Here is a 20,714-nt window from a genome sequence, read left to right as displayed (position 1 = left end):
AGTACTTCAGATTTCCCTGAAGTGATTCCAGTGACTAGTCAGGCACTGGAGTGATTGCTCTATATCACATATTGAAGAAGAAAGTTTTTCATAAAATTTTAAAAGAAGCTAAAAAGCAATCATCCTATTTTGAGCCTCACTATGGCTCTGTAGACCATTTAATTCAAAGAAGATGGATTGGCAATGTTCACATCAGAGTGAATTAATATTAATATATTACTTATCCCCAAGTGAATAAATTTAGTAAAATATTAAATGAGCTTATTGAAAACATTTGTCTTTAAAGTATAAATTTTGAGGAGAAATTATGCAATATCAGTGAGAACTCATGAAGATAAACTAATCATGATGATAGACTAGTAGGCTTTTCCTTTGAAGGAACCTCTGTGTTATTACAGACACCTTAAATATGAATAAGCACCTAAACTGTAATTCTATGAAAAAAAGTTACCTTAATCATATGCCTCATGGCATGGATCACATGCTTGTTCCTTACACTGTAGATCAATGGGTTCAACATTGGGCTCAAAAATGTATAAAAGACTGCAATTATTTTGGACTCCTCTACAGAGTTCTTAGATGGAGGCCTTAAGTACATGCAGAAGAGGGTTCCATAAAATAGAGTGACTGTTGTCAGGTGGGAACCACAAGTAGAAAAGGCTTTGTACCTGCCTTTTGCAGAATGCATCCTCAAGACGGATGCAATGATGAAAATGTAGGACAGAAGAATGATGAAGAGAGAGCTTGAGAGAGTGAAACCAGCAACCACAAACATCGCCATCTTTTTGATATAGGTGTCAGAGCAGGCCAACATTATCAGAGGAGGATCAGCACAGTAGAAATGGTTGATCTCAAGGGAGTCACAGAAGGACAAATGAAAGGTCAGCAGAGCCTGAGAGAGGCCATTGAGGAGACCACAAGTATAAGGGACTGTGACTAGAAAGATGCAAACGTCCTTGGACATCCTGGTGCTGTAATGTAGAGGGCTGCAAATGGCTACATAGCGATCCAAGGCCATTGAAGCAAGGAGATAAAGTTCAGTGATCACCAGGGCAATGAAGAGAAAACACTGTGTGAAGCATCCAGCATAGGAGATGGTCTTCTGGTCTGAGAGGAAATTGTGCAGCATATTTGGAGTAACATTGGAGGAATAGCAAAGATCTACAAAGGAGAGGTGGCTGAGAAAGAAATACATGGGGGTCTGGAGGTGGGGATTGGCCCTGATGAGCACGACCATGCTCAGATTTCCCACCAGTGTGATTAGGTAGATCACCAGGAACACCCCAAACAGGGCTTTCTGTAGTGCCGGGTCATCTGTGAGTCCCAGGAGAATGAATTCAGTCACTATTGTGTGATTTGGGGAAAACATATTCTTATTCCTTGAGAATTGAAAGTGACAAAGAAAGTGAAGAATTCTGTGTGGCACAGGCTCTGCATTCATTCCATACCTTTAGCATTTACTCATTTATCAATTTATCTATGAATAAATTTCTATTTGGTTTTTCAACAAATTCATCAGGATTTCTGCACAAATATTTAATCCTATATCTCAGTACTATTCTGGCTTTTCTCACTATATCTCAAGCTCTCTCTTGTTTGTATATATAGATATATCATTAATCAAATATTAGTATATAATATTATATATTACATATCATAATTTTATATCACTTATTTATTAATATATTAACTACATATGTTATAATATTATTTAATATTATATATTGATTATTACAATTTATATATGATTATATATTAAATTTTATATATAATATATTAATTATAATATTAACTATTCTATGTTGAGTATTAACAATATATATTAATAAATGCTATGATCTAATAATATTGCATATTATATATATGCATACATTTATATCTTTTAAGGGGACTATACTTTGATTTTTTTTTCAAACTTTGTGGGAACAAAAAGTCAAAGATATGAAAATCAGGTATGAAAAGCAACAAGGCATCATCAACATCTTTCAAATAAACAAATGAAGAAAACTGTATTTCAAGAGCCCCACCAGTTCTTACAGCCTATTGTTTCAGATCCCTCCAAGCAGCATTGGACTATAAAGTGAGAACTGTGCTATGAAGAAAGCTGAACGCCAGAGAATTAATGCTTTTGAACTGTGGTGTTGGAGAAGACTCTTGAGAGTCCCTTGGACTGCAAGGAGATCAAACCAGTCAATCCTAAAGGAAATCAGTCCTGACTATTCATTAGAAGGACTGATTCTGAAGCTGAAACTCTAATGCTTTGTCCACCTGATGCAAAGAACTGACTCATTGGAAAAGCCCCTAATGCTGGGATAGATTGAAGGCAGGAGGAGAAGGGGATGACAGAGGATGAGATGGTTGGATGGCATCACCAACCTGATGGACATGGGTTTGAGCAAGCTCCTAGAGTGGGTGATGAACAGGCAAGTCTGGCGTGCTGCAATCCACAGGATCACAAAAAGTTGGACACGACTGAGCGACTAAACTGCATTGAACTGATTGTTTCAGAAATAGAATACAAATGTTCAGTACTGCATTTTCAACTGAAACCCATAGTTGTATGTCTTTATTTCATTCAAAGGACATTAAATTACTGAAATTTATCTCGATATGACTAAGAATAAACAGAATGAAGAATTCATACATGCACTCATTTATTCTTTTACACTGTAAATATTGATTTTTTTCCCCCTTGTTCTAGGTTCAGTGCTACAACAATGAAAAAAATCTCCAGCCTCACGAAGTATATATTGTAGGAGAAGGAATAAGTACTAAACCCAGAGATAAAGATATATCATGTACTGTTTGGAAACCACAGCAGTACTTGTCTCCTCTGAATTGGAGTTGATTTGTTAAACTCTGATTTATCCTTTGAGGCAGCACAGTGGTTTTTTCAAGTACAGAAGTGGTCCTTGTATTTAACTGTGCTGCCTGGAACACATTTCTCATCTGTTTTCTGTAGTTTACATAAAGCATTAGTTCATTTCCAGGAGTTGGAAAATTTGAATTCTAAAAGGTTAAATTCACACACACACACACACAGAGACATGGAAGCCCACCGGCATTAGAATTCCTATTTTAGGCAATGCGTGTCTTTTTGTATTGTGAACCTGATGGCTCTCTCTGCACTGTCTGGCTGCAGAGCCATCACGCTGGCACTTTTTGTCCCTGTATACTTGCCATCTTCTTTCTGATGTGATCTCAGGACTAAGAATGAAGACATCTGAGCTTATGATTAAGCCAAATATTTGAACCTAGGAATTCTGTGTATCATTTTCTTTCCTGGTCCCTTTACAATTTCTAGACTTGCTGAAATCTTCACCATTAAAAAAGACTCATTTGGTTGGGGGAAGATATATGACATAATCTCAGTTAGAAGCAAGTACTGTGAAGAAAAATGAATGTGGGATCCTTTTAAATGCATTTTTTTTTTTTTTTTTGCCTATGGTGAATACTAATCTCCACAAAAAAAGAACAAAGCTTATACTTAGTGAACAAGTATATCAAATGACCTACCTGTAAAACTGAAATTAAGACATTTTGAAAAAAATAAGAGGGGACAATTTATAATATATTTCCTAAGTATAGTCCCTTGAGTATTAAAAAACAAACAAACAAAAAAAAACAACTAAAAGTCAATTAAAATTGCCTTTGTTTCTCAAAAGTGTAGCATTAATTTGATGCTTTGGGAACTAGAGTCTCCTCTGAGGCTGATATTGCTACATAGCATTATATACAGGATTGATACTGTGTGTGAAATCTTTAACAGAGAGACATTAGTCATCACTTTTAATACCATGGAAGTAGGGAATAGATTAGATCAATTTAGTACTTACATTACAGTAAGGAAGAATGAATACCAATTATTTTTTTAAATGTCATTTTCTCTATAAACGCTAAGGTGAGCCCACATACTGATAGTGAGAAATAGGAAAAAAGTGAACTAAGGGAGAGTTTTGAGGAGTACAAAGACTAGGAAAGCCACAGAGTAGGAAAAATATTCATACTGAGTAATGTTGACAAGGATTTCTACTCAGAATGCATAGGGATCCTCCACTATTCACTGATCAAAATACAACCAGACAATTTTTTAAAAATCTAATTTTAAAAAAATCTAGATTTTTAAAATATCTAATCTAATCTTAATACATTTCATTTACAAAAATATATGAGTTGCCAAAAACCATATGAAAAGAATTTCAATATGCATAATTGTTAAGGAAATATGAATTGTAAATCCCTTGAGATACCACTGCACATCCTCACTAATAACAAGAATTGGGAGAGTGGTGTTGAGACATATACACTGTTGATATAAAATAGTTAACTAAACCGTCCCAGGTGGCACTAGTTGTAAGAACTCACCTGCCAATGAAGGAGGCATAAAACATGCAGGTTCGATCCCTGGGTTGGGAACATCCCCTGAAGGAGGAAATGGCAAACCCACTCCAGCATTCTTGCCCGGAAAATCCCAAGGACTGAGGAGTCTGGCAGAGTACAGTCCATGAGGTTGGGAAGAGTAGGACAGGTTGAGCAGCTGAGCATGCGTGCAATGAGAACACCTTGTATAGCACAGAGAGCTCTCCTTAAGGCAGTGTGGTGACGTAATGAGAAGGAAGCCCAAAAAGGCGGGGATATACTTATATGTAAGGCTGACTCAGTTTGATGTACAGTAGAACCTAACACAGCGTTGTATAGCAAATATACTCCAATAAATATTGATTAAAAAAAAAGATTGACAGAAAAAGATGGATAAAGATGATGCGAATCAACTGTAACTCTCATATCACGTGAAGAAGTGTAAAATGATTCAGCTACTTTGGAAAACTAGTTTTTTCTTCTGAAATGCCTTATGATGTCTTAATTTTCCTTTAAAACTATGGCTCAGTAAGTATTAAGATTTTATCCAAGAATATAAGAAGGCATACACTCACAAAGAAATTCAAACATATAGAAGCAGATACGTAGATAAACAAATTGTGATATATCCACATAATGGGACACTACATGGAAATAAAAACTGAACAAAGTACTAATAAAACCTAAATGAATCTCCAAAACATTGTAACAGAGGTATATCAACTTCTGAATGGCAGAGTAATGGCTTCCTCAAACCTCCTTCTCCACAAAAGCAACAGAAACAGGGCAAAGTGGTCAAAATTGCTCTTTCAGAATTCTGCATATTAACAAAGGCTTTGACAATCCCACGAGTGTTTTCATTCAAGTAAAAATGTCAGAATATTTCTTTTTAAAATTAATTTTTTTTTACTTTAAAATATTGTATTGGTTTTGCCATACATTTACATGAATCTGCCATGGGTGTACATGTGTTCCCCATCCTGAACACCCCTCCCACCTCCCTCCCCATCCCATCCCTCTGGGTCATTCCAGTGCACCAGCTCCAAGCACCCTGTATCATGCATTGAACCTGGACTGGAGATTCATTTCACATGTGATAATTTACATGTTTCAATGCCATTTTCCCATATCATCCCACCCTCACCCTCTCGCACAGAGTCCAAAAGACTGTTGTATACATATGTGTCTCTTTTTCTGTCTTGCATATAGGGTCATCATTATCATCTTTCTAAATTCTATATATATGTGTCAGTATACTGTATTAGTGTTTTTCTTTCTGGCTTACTTCACTCTGTATAATAGGCTCCAGTTTCATCCACCTCATTAAAACTGATTCAAATGTATTCTTTTTAATTGCTGAGTAATATTCCATTGTATATATGTACCACAGCTTTCTTATCCATTCATCTGCTGATGGACATCTAGGTTGCTTCCGTGTCCTGGCTATTATAAACAGTGCTGTGATGAACACTGGGGTACATGTGTCTCTTTCAGTTCTGGTTTCCTCAGCGTGTATGTCCAGCAGTGAGATTGCTGGGTCATATGGCAGCTCTATTTCCATTTTTTAAAGGAATCTCCACACTGTTCTCCATAGTGGCTGTACTAGTCTGCATTCCCACCAACAGTGTAAGAGGGTTCCCTTTTCTCCACACCCTCTCCAGCATTTATTGCTTGTAGACTTTTGGGTAGCACCCATTCTGACTGGCGTGAAATGCTGGCCCATTGTGGTTTTGATTTGCATTTTTCTGATGATGAGTGATGTTGAGCATCTTTTCATGTGTGTGTTAGCCATCTGTATGTCTTCTTTGGAGAAATGTCTGTTTAGTTCTTTGGCCCATTTTTTGATTGGGTCGTTTATTTTTCTGGAATTGAGCTGCAGGAGTTTCTTGTATATTTTTGAGATTAATTCTTTGTCTGTTACTTCATTTGCTATTATTTTCTCCCACTCTGAAGGCTGTCTTTTCACCTTACTTATAGTTTCCTTCATTGTGCAAAAGCTTTTAATTTTAATTAGGTCCCATTTGTTTATTTTTGCTTTTATTTCCATTACTCAAGGAGCTGGGTCATAGAGGATCCTGCTGTGGTTTATGTTGGAGAGTGTTTTGCCTATGTTTTCCTCAAGGAGTTTCATGGTTTCTGGTCTTACATTTAGCTCTTTAATCCATTTTGAGTTTGTTTTTGTGTAGGTGTTAGAAAGTGATCTACATTCATTCTTATACAAGTGGTTGATCAGTTTTCCCAGCACCACTTGTTAAGGAGCTTGTCTTTTCTCCATTGTATATTCTTGCCTCCTTTGTCAAAGATAAGATGTCCATAGGTGTGTGGATTTATCTCTGGGCTTTATACTTTGTTCCATTTATCTATAATCCTGTCTTTGTACCATACTGTCTTGATGACGGTGGCTTTGTAGTAGAGCCTGAAGACAGGCAGGTTGATTCCTCCAGTTCCATTGTTCATTCTCAAGATTGTTTTGGCTATTCGAGGGTTTTTGTATTTCCATACAAATTGTGAAATTATTTATTCTAGTTCTGTGAAAAATACCACTGGTAGCTTGATAGGGATTGCATTGAATCTATAGATTGCTTTGGGTAGTATACTCATTTTCACTATATCGATTCTTCTGATCCGTGAACACGGTATCTTTCTCCATCTATTTATTTTTGTGTCCTCTTTGATTTCTTTCACCAGTGTTTTATAGTTTCCTATATATAGGTCTTTTGTTTCTCTAGGTAGATGTATTCCTATGTATTTCATTCCTTTTGTTGCAATGGTGAATGGAATATTATCCTTAATTTATTTTCCTGTTTTCTCATTGTTAGTGTATAGGAATGCAAGGAATTTCTGTGTGTTGATTTTATATCCTGCAACTTTGCTATATTCATTGATTAGCTCTAGTAATTTTCTGGTAGAGTCTTTAGGGTTTTCTGTGTAGAGGATCATGTCATCTGCAAACAGCAAGAGGTTTACTTCTTCTTTTCCAATCTGGATTACTTTTATTTCTTTTCTGCTCTGATTGCTATGGCCAAAACTTCCAAAACTATATTGAATAGTAGTGGTGAGAGTGGGTACCCTTGTCTTCTTCCTGACTTTAAGAGAAATGCTTTCAATTTTTCACCATTGAGGATAATGTTTGCTGTGGGTTTGTCATATATAGCTTTTATTATGTTGATTTACATTCCTTCTATTCCTGCTTTCTGGAGGGTTTTTATCATAAATGGATGTTGAATTTTGTCGAAGGCTTTCTCTGCATCTATTGAGATAATCATATGACTTTCATTTTTCTATTTGTTAATGTGGTGTATTACATTGATTGATTTGCAGATATTGAAGAATCAATACATCCCTGGGATAAAGCCCACTTGGTCATGATGTATGATCTTTTCAATATGTTGTTGGATTCTGTTTGCTAGAATTTTGTTAAGGTTTTTTGCATCTATGTTCATCAGTAATATTGGCCTGTAGTTTTCTTTTTTTGTGGCATCTTTGTCAGGTTTTGGTATTCGGGTGATGGTGACCTCATAGAATGAGTTTGGAGGTTTACCTTCCTCTGCACTTTTCTGGAAGAGTTTGAGTAAGATAGATGTTAGCTCTTCTCTAAATTTTTGATAGAATTCAGCTCTGAAGCCATCTGGTCCTGGGCTTTTGTTTGCTGGAAGATTTCTGATTATCATTTTGATTTATGTGCTTGTGATGGGTCTGTTAAGATTTTCTATTTCTTCCTGGTTCGGTTTTTGAAAGTTATACTTTTCTAAGAATATGTCCATTTTTCCCCCCAAGTTGTGCATTTTGTTGGCATATAGTTGCTGATATTAATCTCTTATGATCCTTTGTATTTCTGTGTTGTCTGTTGTGATTTATCCATTTTCATTTCTAATTTTGTTGATTTGATTCTTCTCCCTTTGTTTCTTGATGAGTCTGGCTAATGGTTTGTCTATCTTATTTATCCTCTTGAAGAACCAGCTTTTAGCTTTGTTGACTTTTGCTATTGTCTCTTTTGTTTCTTTTGCATTTATTTCTGCCCTAATTTTTGTGATTTCTTTCCTTCTACTAACCCTGGGGTTATTAATTTCTTCCTTTTCTAGTTGCTTTAGGTGTAGAGTTAGGTTATTTATTTGATTTCTCTCCTGCTTATTGAGGTAGGCTTGTATTGCTATGAGCCTTCCCCTTACACTGCTTTTACTGAATCCCATCGGTTTTGTGTTGTTGTGTTTCCATTTTCATTTATTTCTATGCATATTTTGATTTCATTTTTTATTTCTTCTGTGATTTGTTGGTTATTCAGAAGTGTGTTGTTTAGCCTCCATATGTTTGTATTCTTATAGTTTTCCTTTTAACCAGAATTTGTCCCTTGATCATTGGCTTTCAGTGGTGAGAATCTGAACCTCAGTTGGTAACAGAAATAGGTATTCTGTACCCAGTCTTTTATTTTTATTTCCTCCCCCTCATTGAAAAGTTAATTGAGTTAGTTTATACAGTTTCATTACCTGGAGCAGAAAGCAAGATGGCAAATAATGGTACACCAGCCTGAAGGAGAAGTGGAAGCTATCTGAGCAACCCACAGGCATAGATACCTATCTGTATATTAATATTCAAATGTACATAATGGATATATTTGCTGTATATATTTTTGGATTCAGCAAAAATCAATACAGAGGTAACAGAAAATTATGGTTGAATATGTCTGTCCCTGAGGAATCACAGTCTCTAAACAAAACCTTTCTGTCTTATTTAATAAGACTGGCCTGACTTAGTCAATGCATAGTTATGATTAACTACCTAGTTTGCCTTTCCCCCAAGCTACAAAACCAAGAAAATTCCCCTGGGATCTGCTGTTATCAACGAATCTGGATTCTCTATAAGGTCACACTACAGATGTTTGTATGTTGTGTGATGCAGACTTTCTCCTGGCGTAGAAATACTGTTTAATTTCCACAACAACTCAGTAACCATTTATGTTCTGTTACAATGGGAACTATAAACCAGTAATTTCTTATACCTCATCATTGTCCTATGGCAGTCTCTGAAACTGCTGAGAGTAAAAGTGGGAGACATGACTTTCCCTACTATTTGTGGTGACAAAGGGCAATTTATATTAAAGAAAGGAAGGAAAAATAAAATGGTATAATCGACACAAAAATGCAACAATAACAAAAAAGCATTTGAGAGTCGTTTACACTGGGATAAACTTGTAGCTACTCCAAGAGCCCTAGGGTACAGAAGACTAAAAAATGCTATCTATACCCAGGCTCAAAATAAATCACAAAATGTTTATTTTTTTAAATTTGTCTTTGTGCCAGGGAATAGAAGGACAAAATTTACATTTTAAAAGAATGTTAGAAAATAGCTGCTCATTCCTCTCAGGTTGTCATAACCTCTGAATTAGATTGCCAGAAAAGAATTATTTTTTAAAGTAAAATCTTTAACCCATGACAAGGTTTAAACTTAAAGGGAAACGCAGTGGAAATGTGTGCACTATTTTGTTTGTGTGTTTCTTTATGTTGAAAATTTGAGCATTTTCAATTGAGAAGATCCACAGAGCTATCAGTGACCCCCCAAAAGTCCATAATTGGAGCATGAGATAGAGAAATGCAGTCAACAGAAGATGGAATGAGGCACCACCAGGCGATTTTGACTCATCAAAAGAGCTCTGGGGTAAAGGAGAATATGCTTGTCTAGCCGAGGAAAAGGGAAAAGGTACAAAAGGGCTGTATCACCACCAATTTTAGTAGCTTTGCTCTTTTGCATAATAATAATTCTACCACTTAAGAATTATATGACATTAATAACCAACATAACATCAAATAATTAATATGTCATATTATTATTAGATGCCAAACATTCTTATCACTTCAAATACATTGTCTCTATTAACTTTCCTCGCAGTTGTAAGAAATGTATTATTACAGATGAGAAGTGCATTAAATTATAGATCAGTATATCACCTCAGATTCTCCAAAATAAAGTTAACACACTGTTTCCTTAATTGCCATTTAGAGACTTTCAAAGCTATGAATCCATGAAGTACTTAGCAAGTCAGATACACTGGAGACCTTGAGCAAGTATAATTTATCTGGACTTACGGTATGATCCTGTGTTGGCTGTGACTCTGAGAGCTACAGGTAAGTGTCATGATCCTGAGTGAGGTAAGTGGAATATCTCTGTTCTCATAATCAGTATTGGCTGCCTGTGAAGAGACACAGGACTCTTCCAGAAGATAACTTGGGAGCTACTTGGAAGCATTCATGTGATACCAACTCTATGAAGTACTCACCTGGATAGCCTCTGAATCTCTCAGCATTATTCTATTGTATTTGAGTTAAGGTCTTATAACTAAAAAAGAGGGACCCATGGAATGCATAAGCAGCTGTTAACCTAGTATCAAGTATTAAAGGAAGTGGTTTAGTAGTTAAGTACCAGCTCTCTAGAGAAAGACAGCATGATTATTTACTAACTCTGAAATTACTAGATACTTATGAAACCTTGAGCTGGTCATCTATAAAACCACTGCTATTAATCTTTAAACATACCTATGATAGATGTTATGAGAATAAATAGAACAATTCATGTGATACACTTAGCATAGCACTTGAGTCAAAGTAAAGTATCCAAAATACTTATCTAATATTTTTATATATGACAAACTTCTGGAATAATATGAGAATAATAGAACATAGAGAAACATAGAGAAACCACATCTAGTTTTCATGAATCCACATTTTCAAAGATTTTGCCCAGCCATCAAATGTTCTCAGTATATGTTTTTTTGTGTTCATTTAGAATAAACAACACAAAAACTTCGTAGTAAACCTAGATGGTAATGATAGCTCTATATGCAAGACAGGAAAAGAGACACATATGTATAGAAAAGACTTTTGGACTCTGTGGGAGAAGGTGAGGGTGGGTATTCTGAGAGAATAGCATTGAAACATGTATATTATCAATTGTGAAAAAGATTGCCAGTCCAAGTTTGATGCATGAGACAAGTGCTCAGGGCTGGTGCACTAGGATGACCCAGAGGGATGGGCTGGGGAGGGAGAAGGGAGGGGGGTTCAGGATGGGAAACACATGTAAATCCATGGCTGATTCATATCAATGTATGGCAAAAACCACTACAATATTGTAAAGTAATTATCCTCCAACTAATATAAATAAATGAAAAAAAAAAGAAAATAAAAGTTGAACTTATATACATTTTCCATCAAAAGCAAATGTGAAATATTATATTTATTAATAATAAAAGGAAAAGAGGATAAATTAAACTAATGGGATATATGTAATGTTAGGAAATAAGCAATTCTAGTGATAATCATACAGAAGAAAAGGGATATAAGAATATCAGGGAGCAGAATGAGTACAGTGATCAGGGAACCCTTGAAAAGGGGTGATCTTAGTGGCAATCAACATCTGAAAAAAGACAGGAAAATATCTTCTCTGTAAAGATATTGAGGCAGGGCATTTTAACCACAGGAATGAATAACTACCAAGGCTCTGAGTGAATCCAGTTTATTTGGGAACTGAAAGGAGGGTGGCAGAGCTGTCCTGGAGTGAACAGTCAAAGGGAGAACAGTAGAGCCAGAACAGAAATGGCATAAGCTTTGCACAACTTCGTAAGGATTTGGGCCTTTACTTTGGAAAAGTTCTGAAGTTATTGGAGTGTTTGAAGATGAGGAGTAACATGAGTTAACTAGCACCCTAACAGTATCACTCTGGCTTCCTTGCTGAGACACTCAAATGAGGTAAGGATGGAAGTAGAGAGGAAGTAGGGAGGCCATTAGGAAATTGCAATAATACAAAAGTTAAATTAGTGTGGGTTAGTGTAGGGTGGAATCACTGAAACTGGGAGCAGTGGGTTAAGTTCTGGATATACTTTGAAGGTAGAATGAAGATGTTGTCAATTAGCTACAGTTTAAAAGACAAAAAGAAGTCTGATAATTTCCCCTAAATTAAGATAATGCCTTCACTGCAGCGAAGAAGATTGAGAGAAAATCAGGCTTAGGAAGGATTGTTAGGAAGACAGTTTTTTCTAAACTTCCCAATAGACATCCTATAAGATACGTTAAGTAGGCATTTATATCCATGAATCTGAACTTCAGGGAAGAAAAATGGTCAGGGGATAATAGGTAGGTAGATAGATAGACACATAGATAAGACTACAGAGAGAATTTGTAGTCATTAGACTGTATGGTCCACCAGGATTGTGGATGGAAAAGAGAAGAAATTTGAGGGTTGATTCTAGGGTTCTCCAAAATTTCAACCTGGGGGCAATACACTGAGACCATACAGCTTTAGAAGTAGAAGAAAATCCATGCAAGTGTGATGACCTGGAAATCTGATGAAGAGACTGCTTCAAGCAAGAAGGACTGATAAACTATTTCAAATGTTACTTATACATTAGGGGTTTCCTTGGTAGCTCAGGTGGTAAGGAATTCATCTGCAATGCAGGAGACCCCAATTCAATTCCTGGGTCTAGAAGATCCCCTGGAGAAGGGATAGGCTACCCACTGCAATATTCTTGGGCTTTCCCGGTGGCTCAGATGGTAAAGAATCCACCTGCAATGTGGGAGACCTGAGTTCCATCCCTGGGTTGGGAAGATTCCCTGAAGGAGGGTCTTGGAGGCATGGCAACCCACTCCAGTATTCTTGCCTGGAGAATCCCCATAGATAGAGGAACCTGGATGTCTACAGTCCATGGGGCTGCAGAGAGTCAGACATGCTGAGCAACTAGGCATAGCACGGTCTAAGAGATAACCTTTCAGAGGACTCTGAGAAATTTCTCCAGGAGGAAAGGGAAGGAGCTAGGATGTGTAGTGATTTTTGCAACAAAGGGCAGGTAGTCTGAACATAAAAAAAAAAAAAAAAAATTGTAAATGAAATCAAACTAGATATCTCAAGTTAAAGAATTGAGCACTTTTCTATGCATGGGAAGATACAAGCATCTGGGGTCTCTGAAATCTTGCCTTTGATATGTGCCTCAGTTATCTGGGGCCAGTATCATGTGTTTTCACATCCTAAGTTTCTTCAGAGTTCACCATAGGGTGTGACTGCAGTCTGATGGCTGCTAGTTGTCAGGTATTCTTCTCTTTCCTGAGTTCCCTCAGGGTTCAATAGTTAACCATCCTGGTGGCTGCAATTGCTAGTGACTGTGATATCCTTTATTTACTGAGATGACAGGAAACATTCCATTTTTTCACCTCTAAATAAATTGACAAACTTTTTGGTTAATTGCCTTTTAGAGACTTTCAAAAGACAATTAACCAAAAAGTTTGTAAGTCCTGAAGTACTTCAGGAATCATATGCACAGGGAAACCTAAGCCAGTATAAGTTATCTGGATCCACTGTACGGTCTTTTGTTGGCTGTGACTGTGAGTTATAGGTAAGTGACCTGGCCGTGGGTGAGGTGAGTATAATGTTTCTGTACTCACAGTCAAGGTTTGCTGAAAGTATAAGAGACATAGGACCTTGCAGAAATGATTTGGACACCGCTTAGAAGCATTTATCTGAAACTACATCATGAGGTACTCCTGCTGACAGCATCTGATTCTCTCAGCATCATATTACTGGTGTTGAGTTCAGGTGTTATAACCAGAAGAACAGGGGCCCATAAACTCACAAGGAACTCTTAGCCTAAAATCAGGTATTAAAGGAGGTGACTCAGTGGTTAAGTACCAGGTCTCTGGAGTAAGATCATACTCTTTACTAATAGTGTAATTATTTTCTACTTATTAAAACTCAGTTTGGTCTTCTGTAAAATTCTAATTTTCAGTACTTTTGTTCTTTAAACATGCTATAATTGATGTTGCAGAAATAAATTTCAAAATGCTGTGAAACAATAAGCACAGTGCTTGATTCACAGTAAAGCATTCAAAATTAACTATCACTTTACAAATAATAAAATTGTAATATAATCTTGAGAACCAGAGAATAAAAAGAGAATATTAAATTTAAGATTGAGTTCAGGTATTTTCCCCAAAGAAATAGGGACCACTTTTATTATTCATGTATCCATGCTTTCAGAGATTTTCCCCAGCCAATAGAACAATATAGTTCTAAATTTCTATTGTGGTTCATGTAAAATAAGCAACCCATAAAGCCTCTTAACAAACTTTTGAATTAAGATGAGATAAACATGGAACCGATATGAGTTTTCCATTAAAAGCATACAGGAAATAATATATTCTAATGATGGGAAAACAGAAAAAGTTAAGATAATGAGTTTATATGTGTGTGTTAGTTGCTCAATTGTATCTGACTCTGAGACCTCATGGACTGTAGCCCACCAGGTCATCTGTCCAAGAGAATTTCCAGGCAAGAATATTGGAATGCGTTGCCATTCCTTTCTCCAGGGGATCTTCCTGATCCAGGGATCAAACCAAGGTCTCCAATGTTGCAGGCAGATTAGTTACCATCTGAGACACCAGGGAAGCCCCAGTGATATGTACATAATAATAGATAATAAGCAGCTCTAAGGAGAATAATAAAGTTTAAAAAAGACATAAGACATGTCAAGGAAGTGGATTACAGTACTTTGATCTGGAAACACCTGAAAAGTAGTGATATTGCTAGTAATTGACACCTGTAAAAAGGAAGGGTGTTTGTTACAAAGATATCTGAGTAAGGATGTTCTAACTATAGGAGGGAGCACTCCATGGTTCTTTAGCAAACTCAGTTTATTCCAGGAACTGAAAGGAGGGTGACAGGGATGGAGTGGAGTGATTAGTGAAGGGGAGGACAGAAGGAGCCAGAGGCAGGAGAGGAATAAGCTTGTGCAACTTTATAAAGATTTGGGCTTTACTTTGAATAAGTTCTGAAGTCACTGGAGTGTTTGAAGGTAAAAAGTAACATAATATGTCTGTATTTTAACAGGATAACTCTGGCTGCCTTAATGAAAGACTCAAGTGAGGTAGGGATGAAGTGGAGAGGATGCAGGAAGTCCATTAAGAAGCTGTGCAATAAGGCAAACGTGAAATGAGAGTGGTCAGTGTAGGGGGGAATCGCTGAAACTGGGAACAACTAGCCAGGTTCTAAATGTATTTTGTAGATAAAATCAAGATGCTGCTGATTAGTCACCTACAGGATAAAGGACAAAAAGGAATTCAAAACATCCAGTGATTATTTTTAAATGGATATAATGTATTTATTGCAGTGTATGTCTGAGACAAAAGTAACCTTAGGGAAGATATTAGAAACAGTCTTTTCTAATGTTAAGTAGGTATTTAGATTCATGAGTCTGAAGTTTAGAGAATAAAAATGGTCAAGAGATGATATCGGTAGATAGGGAGATAGGGTCTCATATATAGAGATAACTCAAAGTCATTAAACTGTATGGTCCAACAAGAGGTAACGATGGGTGGAAAAGAGAAGGGATTCAAGGGTTGTTTCTGGGACTTGCCAAAATTCAAAACGGCAGTTGGAGGGGAGGTGGATAGCACTGAGTATATGCAGCTTTAGAAACAGAAGAAAATCAAATCAGATCTGATGACCTGCAAACAAAGTGAAGAGAATGTTTGCAGCAGGAAGGCCTGATAAACTATTTCAAATGCTTTTTAAAGATCAAATCAGGTGAGGATTAGAACAGTCATTGGATTTAGGTTTTCTTGGTGTTTCAGCCTCGATGAAGAAATCTTTAGAGTGTATGAGTGACAAAAATCTAGGAGGAACAATCTTATACATTTTGATATTTTACTCAGAAGTAAGTTTCATTAATATATTAATAGTCTAGTGCAAATGGAGTGTTTTTATAAGTTCTAAGACAAAGGAGAACAACATTCTATTCACCAGAATTTTTGTTTATTTAGACATATAGTGACAGGTTGGTGGGAAGTTAATGTGACTGGAGCTGTCTCTTAAGTGTAATACAAATGCATAATAGCTAGATATATTCCCGCCTATCCATTTCAATAAAACACCTATAATCTATGTTCAGGGCATCTTGAAAAGAGTGGCAAATATCTATATCATCAGATGGAATACATGTTCTCACAATTATATTCTAAGATATGTAGCTTTGCCTAATGGTTCCTGAGGGGGGAAAAAAATCCTTAAAAATAAAAAATTATAAAAGCAGCAAAAATTTAATTAATGCATGTTTCTAGTACTACATTAATTATGCAGTAGGTATAAATTCCATGTAAACTGTCTTTAGATTATTGCTAATATATTTTTTACTGTTAGTATATGTAGAAAATAGTTAACCCTGTATATTTTATAATCTTGTCATTTTATATCATCCTTCAGTATATATTTTCCCCCAAATTTTGTAAATATTCCCTTTTTAAAATCTGGATACTTTCTTATCCACATAGATATTATTACGGCATATGAATTTGATTTGGTGAACAGTGTTCAAGTATACAAAAGCACTGAAAGAAAAAATAGTTATTCTTTTGAGAATAGAATGAAAATACATGGAATTCAGCATTTCAAATGCAAAAAAGGTTACAATTTAAGCTAAAAAGTCAAGCACTTAGTAAAAAGTAAATTGACATTGTAAAGAATGCTAAATTACAGTAAATAGAGATGATGAGTTCATCCATCTTTTAACTGAATGGTCATCTTAAGAGGTAAAATAAATTAACCAACTTCAGAAATTTGAAATCAAATATAAAGCCATTAAACAAGGAAGCCAAAACAGCAAAGTGTGTCTCATTTATACCTTCATAACCACTGTAAACAACTCAGGCACTAAACCACAGTCACTCCACTTGATCCCACAGAATGAAGTTGAGGACAACAACCAGAAACAGTCAGCCAGGGTTTTTGCTTATTATTGGTTTCCAAAATAAGCAACCAATTAATCTAGAGCCAACCAAATGACTTCCTCATTCTGCTCTGTATTTTCTCTGTGAAAACATCTTTAGGTCCTATCCATGGAGTGCTCTTAACTACTTTGGCAGTTAACTGATTCAAAGATATATTTTATCAAATAAACTATTGAAATATTTAATATACTTAAGTGTATGGAAAGAGTAACATGGAAACTTACATTACCATATGTAAAATAGATAGCCAACTGGGATTTGCTATATGGCTCAGGAAACTCAAACAGGGGGTCTGTATCAACCTAGAGGGGTGGGATGGGAGGGAGATGGGTGGGAGGTTCAAAAGGGAGGGGATATATGTATACCAATGGCTGATTCATGTTGAGGTTTGACAGAAAACAACAAAATTCTGTAAAATAATTATCCTTCAATAAAAAATAAAATTAATTTTAAAAAAAGAAAGAAAAATATATATAACTGTAAACAGTGGTTTGTTACAAAATGAAAATTCTTTCCAAAGTGGACATTTTTGGATTACAGATTTCTAGGTATGACACTTTTATTTCACACTTTTCATATGTATTCAGTGCAGTGATGCAAGCTGAACTTATTTTTTCTCTTCCTAGGTAAGATTCCCTGAAGCCATGGAGAGAAGCAATTACACAGTAAAGGACTTCATCCTGGTGGGCTTCACGGCAGACCCCAGGATGCAGCTGGTCCTGTTTGTGGTGTTGCTTGGCGTCGACTAGATGACTGTGCTAGCAAACACCGCCCTCATAGGGCTGACCTGTAGTGACTCCCGACTGCACACACCCATGTGTTTTTTCACTGGGAATCTGTCTTTTCTGGATCTCTGGTATCCCTCTGTCTACACTCCAAAGATCCTACTGACCTGCATCTCTAAAGATAAGAGAATCTCATTTGCTGGCTATGTAGCCCAGTTCTTCTTCTCTGGTGGGCTGGCATACAGTGAATGCTACCTGCTGGCCACCATGGCTTATGACTGCTATATGGCCATCTAGTTAAATAAATAAATTTAATAATAATTTAATAATTTAATGTAATAATAACTTTAAATAAATAAATAAATTTAAATAAATAAAGCCACGTATTTATTCTCAGGTCATGCCCATAAAGCTATGTGCATTCTTGGTAGCTGCCTCACACCTTGGCGGCTTTATTAACTGTTCTGTCATGATCAAAAGAACATTTACCATGAACTTCTGTAATGACAATGTCATTGATGACTTTTTTTGTGATTTGCTTCCCCTGGTGAAGTTAGCTTATGGGAAGAAGGATGGCTACCAGGCTCTGCTGTATTTCCTCCTGGCCTCTAATGTCATTGCCCATGCTGTGTTCATATTTGCTTCCTACCTCTTCATCATCGCCAACATGTTGAGGATCTGCTCCACCCAGGGCCGCCTCAAAGCCATCTCCACCTGCTCCTCCCACCTGATCTCTGTCACCTTGTACTATGGCTTCATTCTCTACATCTACTCACATCCATGCTCTAACTATTCTTTTGATGGTGATAAAATAGTTTCTACATTTTACACCATGGTGTTTCCTATGTTGAACCCCATGATCTACAGCTTGAGGAATAAGGGTTTGAAAGAGACCATGAATAAATTCTTCAAATAAATAAAGTTTCTCTTCTTTTAAGCAGATGTAGAGACAATTTTTGAGCAGGTTATTGTATTTCAAGAAGAGCTGCCATTGTGTTCCTTTAGGGTCAAGAGTCCTTACGATGCCAGTTCATGAATCTGCACCCTTGGTACAAGGCCAGTCAAGAGGCCAAACATGAAAATAAGTTCAATTTAAAAGAGATACAATTTAAATACAAAATATAATCATTTGTTTTGAATTTTATATTACTTTAGGTTGAAAACAACCAAAAAGCTTAAAAACTAAAACCTATCTTCTATCTCATGAAGTGACAGAATAGCCTACTCTAGAATGATATATTTTTGATTGATATGTATAGAATAATATCCAATAATTATTTCTTTAAAATAGGAAATATATTGAATTAAATTTTAATATTTTAATACCACTCAACTACTTAGAATCATAACTTTTATTCCTAGAGCAGAATTTCTAAAGCATTTTTATATGTCCCTTATTCTCCGCAGAAATGTTAACACAAAGGCACAGTGGTACCCAACAAATAACTCAGTACAACCATAATTCAGGAAGTGTGACCTCTCCAAGCTACATGTCTGTTTGCATGTTCCTCAATAAAGAAAACTTGGTCACCTTGTCATAAGTATCATATATGTGAATCACTTTATATCTCCCTGGGCTTCTATTTCAATTATATGGGTGAACCTATAAGGCTATCTACCTCCAAATTATGATATTTTGAGCATCAAGACACAACAACAACAATAATAAAAATACTAATAACTATAGTGAGGTGAAACAACTTAAGAATTATCTCCATGAGTAAGCATTACCCAAAAGAAAAAGTTATAGAAGGAATATATACAAGTAGTGATCAAACAAAAGATGAAATATGATCAGACACATATAATTTTGACTTTAAAAAGTGAGATCATATTAGTGCAATTTTAATCAGTTAAAAAGTGAATAATGCCCTTGTTTCTATTGTTTTAAGCGTTAACAACAACAACAACAAATATGTAAAAAATGTGACATTTAAGCAAGCATTCTCCAAGATCCCAGGAAGTCTTCTAAGAGTAGGAAACACTGATCAACACTGAAGTAATGCATACTAAGCTAAATATTAAACCTAAGGAATACAATCCCAGCTAGTTGTAACCCATAGTAATGCAATAGAAGCATGGACCCATAGTGCAATTTCAAGATTCTTGTTTAGACAGTGTTACGAAAAGGAAATCTATTAATGCCCATCCAGAATCTCATTTCCTAAAAGATGTCTCCATTTCTCACTATTAATCATAAAATTCCTACAAACCTTATTTTTAACTAGTTGAAAGATTTAGTTGATATATTATAGTGGCAGAAAATCAATTATTTAACGTTGGCTAATTGAAAATAGAAAATTTACTATCCTAGAAGGACACATCAGTTACAAAATGTAAAATTGGTATAGTAAACCTATTCTTAAATCTCCTAGTATTATAAATTCCAACATTTAAGTATAGAAAAATATATTTAACTACTGGTGAAAATTTCCTTTTCTGAGATAATTTCATCCATTTAGGAAGAACAACCAAGTCCTGTCCTCCAAGTAATTATCAGTATATAACAGATACTGTACCTTTCACCAGTCTAAGCATATATTCAAAATATTTTGTGTATGGAAGTGTGAACTCAACTCCAAAATCAACTCTAAATAACATTACCAAGACCCTGGTAAGAAGATAAACTACAGCTAGTAATAATCCTAGGAAGACATAAAAATATCTAAAAATACAATAACACTGTAATTAAACACATGGAAGTGATATTTTAGAAAATGCTTTGGAATAATGTAATATTGACATTAAGTTTTAAGCACTGTTGAGAGCATTTCATATGCAGTTGATGGTCATAAAGTATTTGAAAGAATCTCCATATCAATTTGAATTAAAGAGTGCTTCCCTGATAGCTCAGTTGGTAAAAAATCTGCCT

The 20,714-nt window shown here is 35.8% G+C and overlaps 1 protein-coding gene and 1 pseudogene across 1 annotated transcript; one reads left to right on the top strand and one right to left on the bottom strand.

The window, feature by feature from the left end:
• Positions 1 to 421: 421 nt before the first annotated feature.
• Positions 422 to 1,369, bottom strand: LOC136167711 (olfactory receptor 5M1-like). The gene has a single exon (XM_065935219.1). It carries the CDS (start codon positions 1,367 to 1,369, stop codon positions 422 to 424), a length of 948 nt encoding a protein of 315 aa, XP_065791291.1.
• A 16,392-nt stretch (positions 1,370 to 17,761) lies between these two features.
• LOC136167710 (olfactory receptor 9G1-like) lies at positions 17,762 to 18,758 on the top strand (annotated as a pseudogene).
• Positions 18,759 to 20,714: the final 1,956 nt, after the last annotated feature.

Source organism: Muntiacus reevesi, chromosome 4 (assembly GCF_963930625.1).
Source record: "Muntiacus reevesi chromosome 4, mMunRee1.1, whole genome shotgun sequence".
Lineage (NCBI taxonomy): Eukaryota > Metazoa > Chordata > Mammalia > Artiodactyla > Cervidae > Muntiacus > Muntiacus reevesi.
Note: the sequence above shows the minus strand (reverse complement) of the source record. Positions and strands in the feature narration are given on the sequence as shown.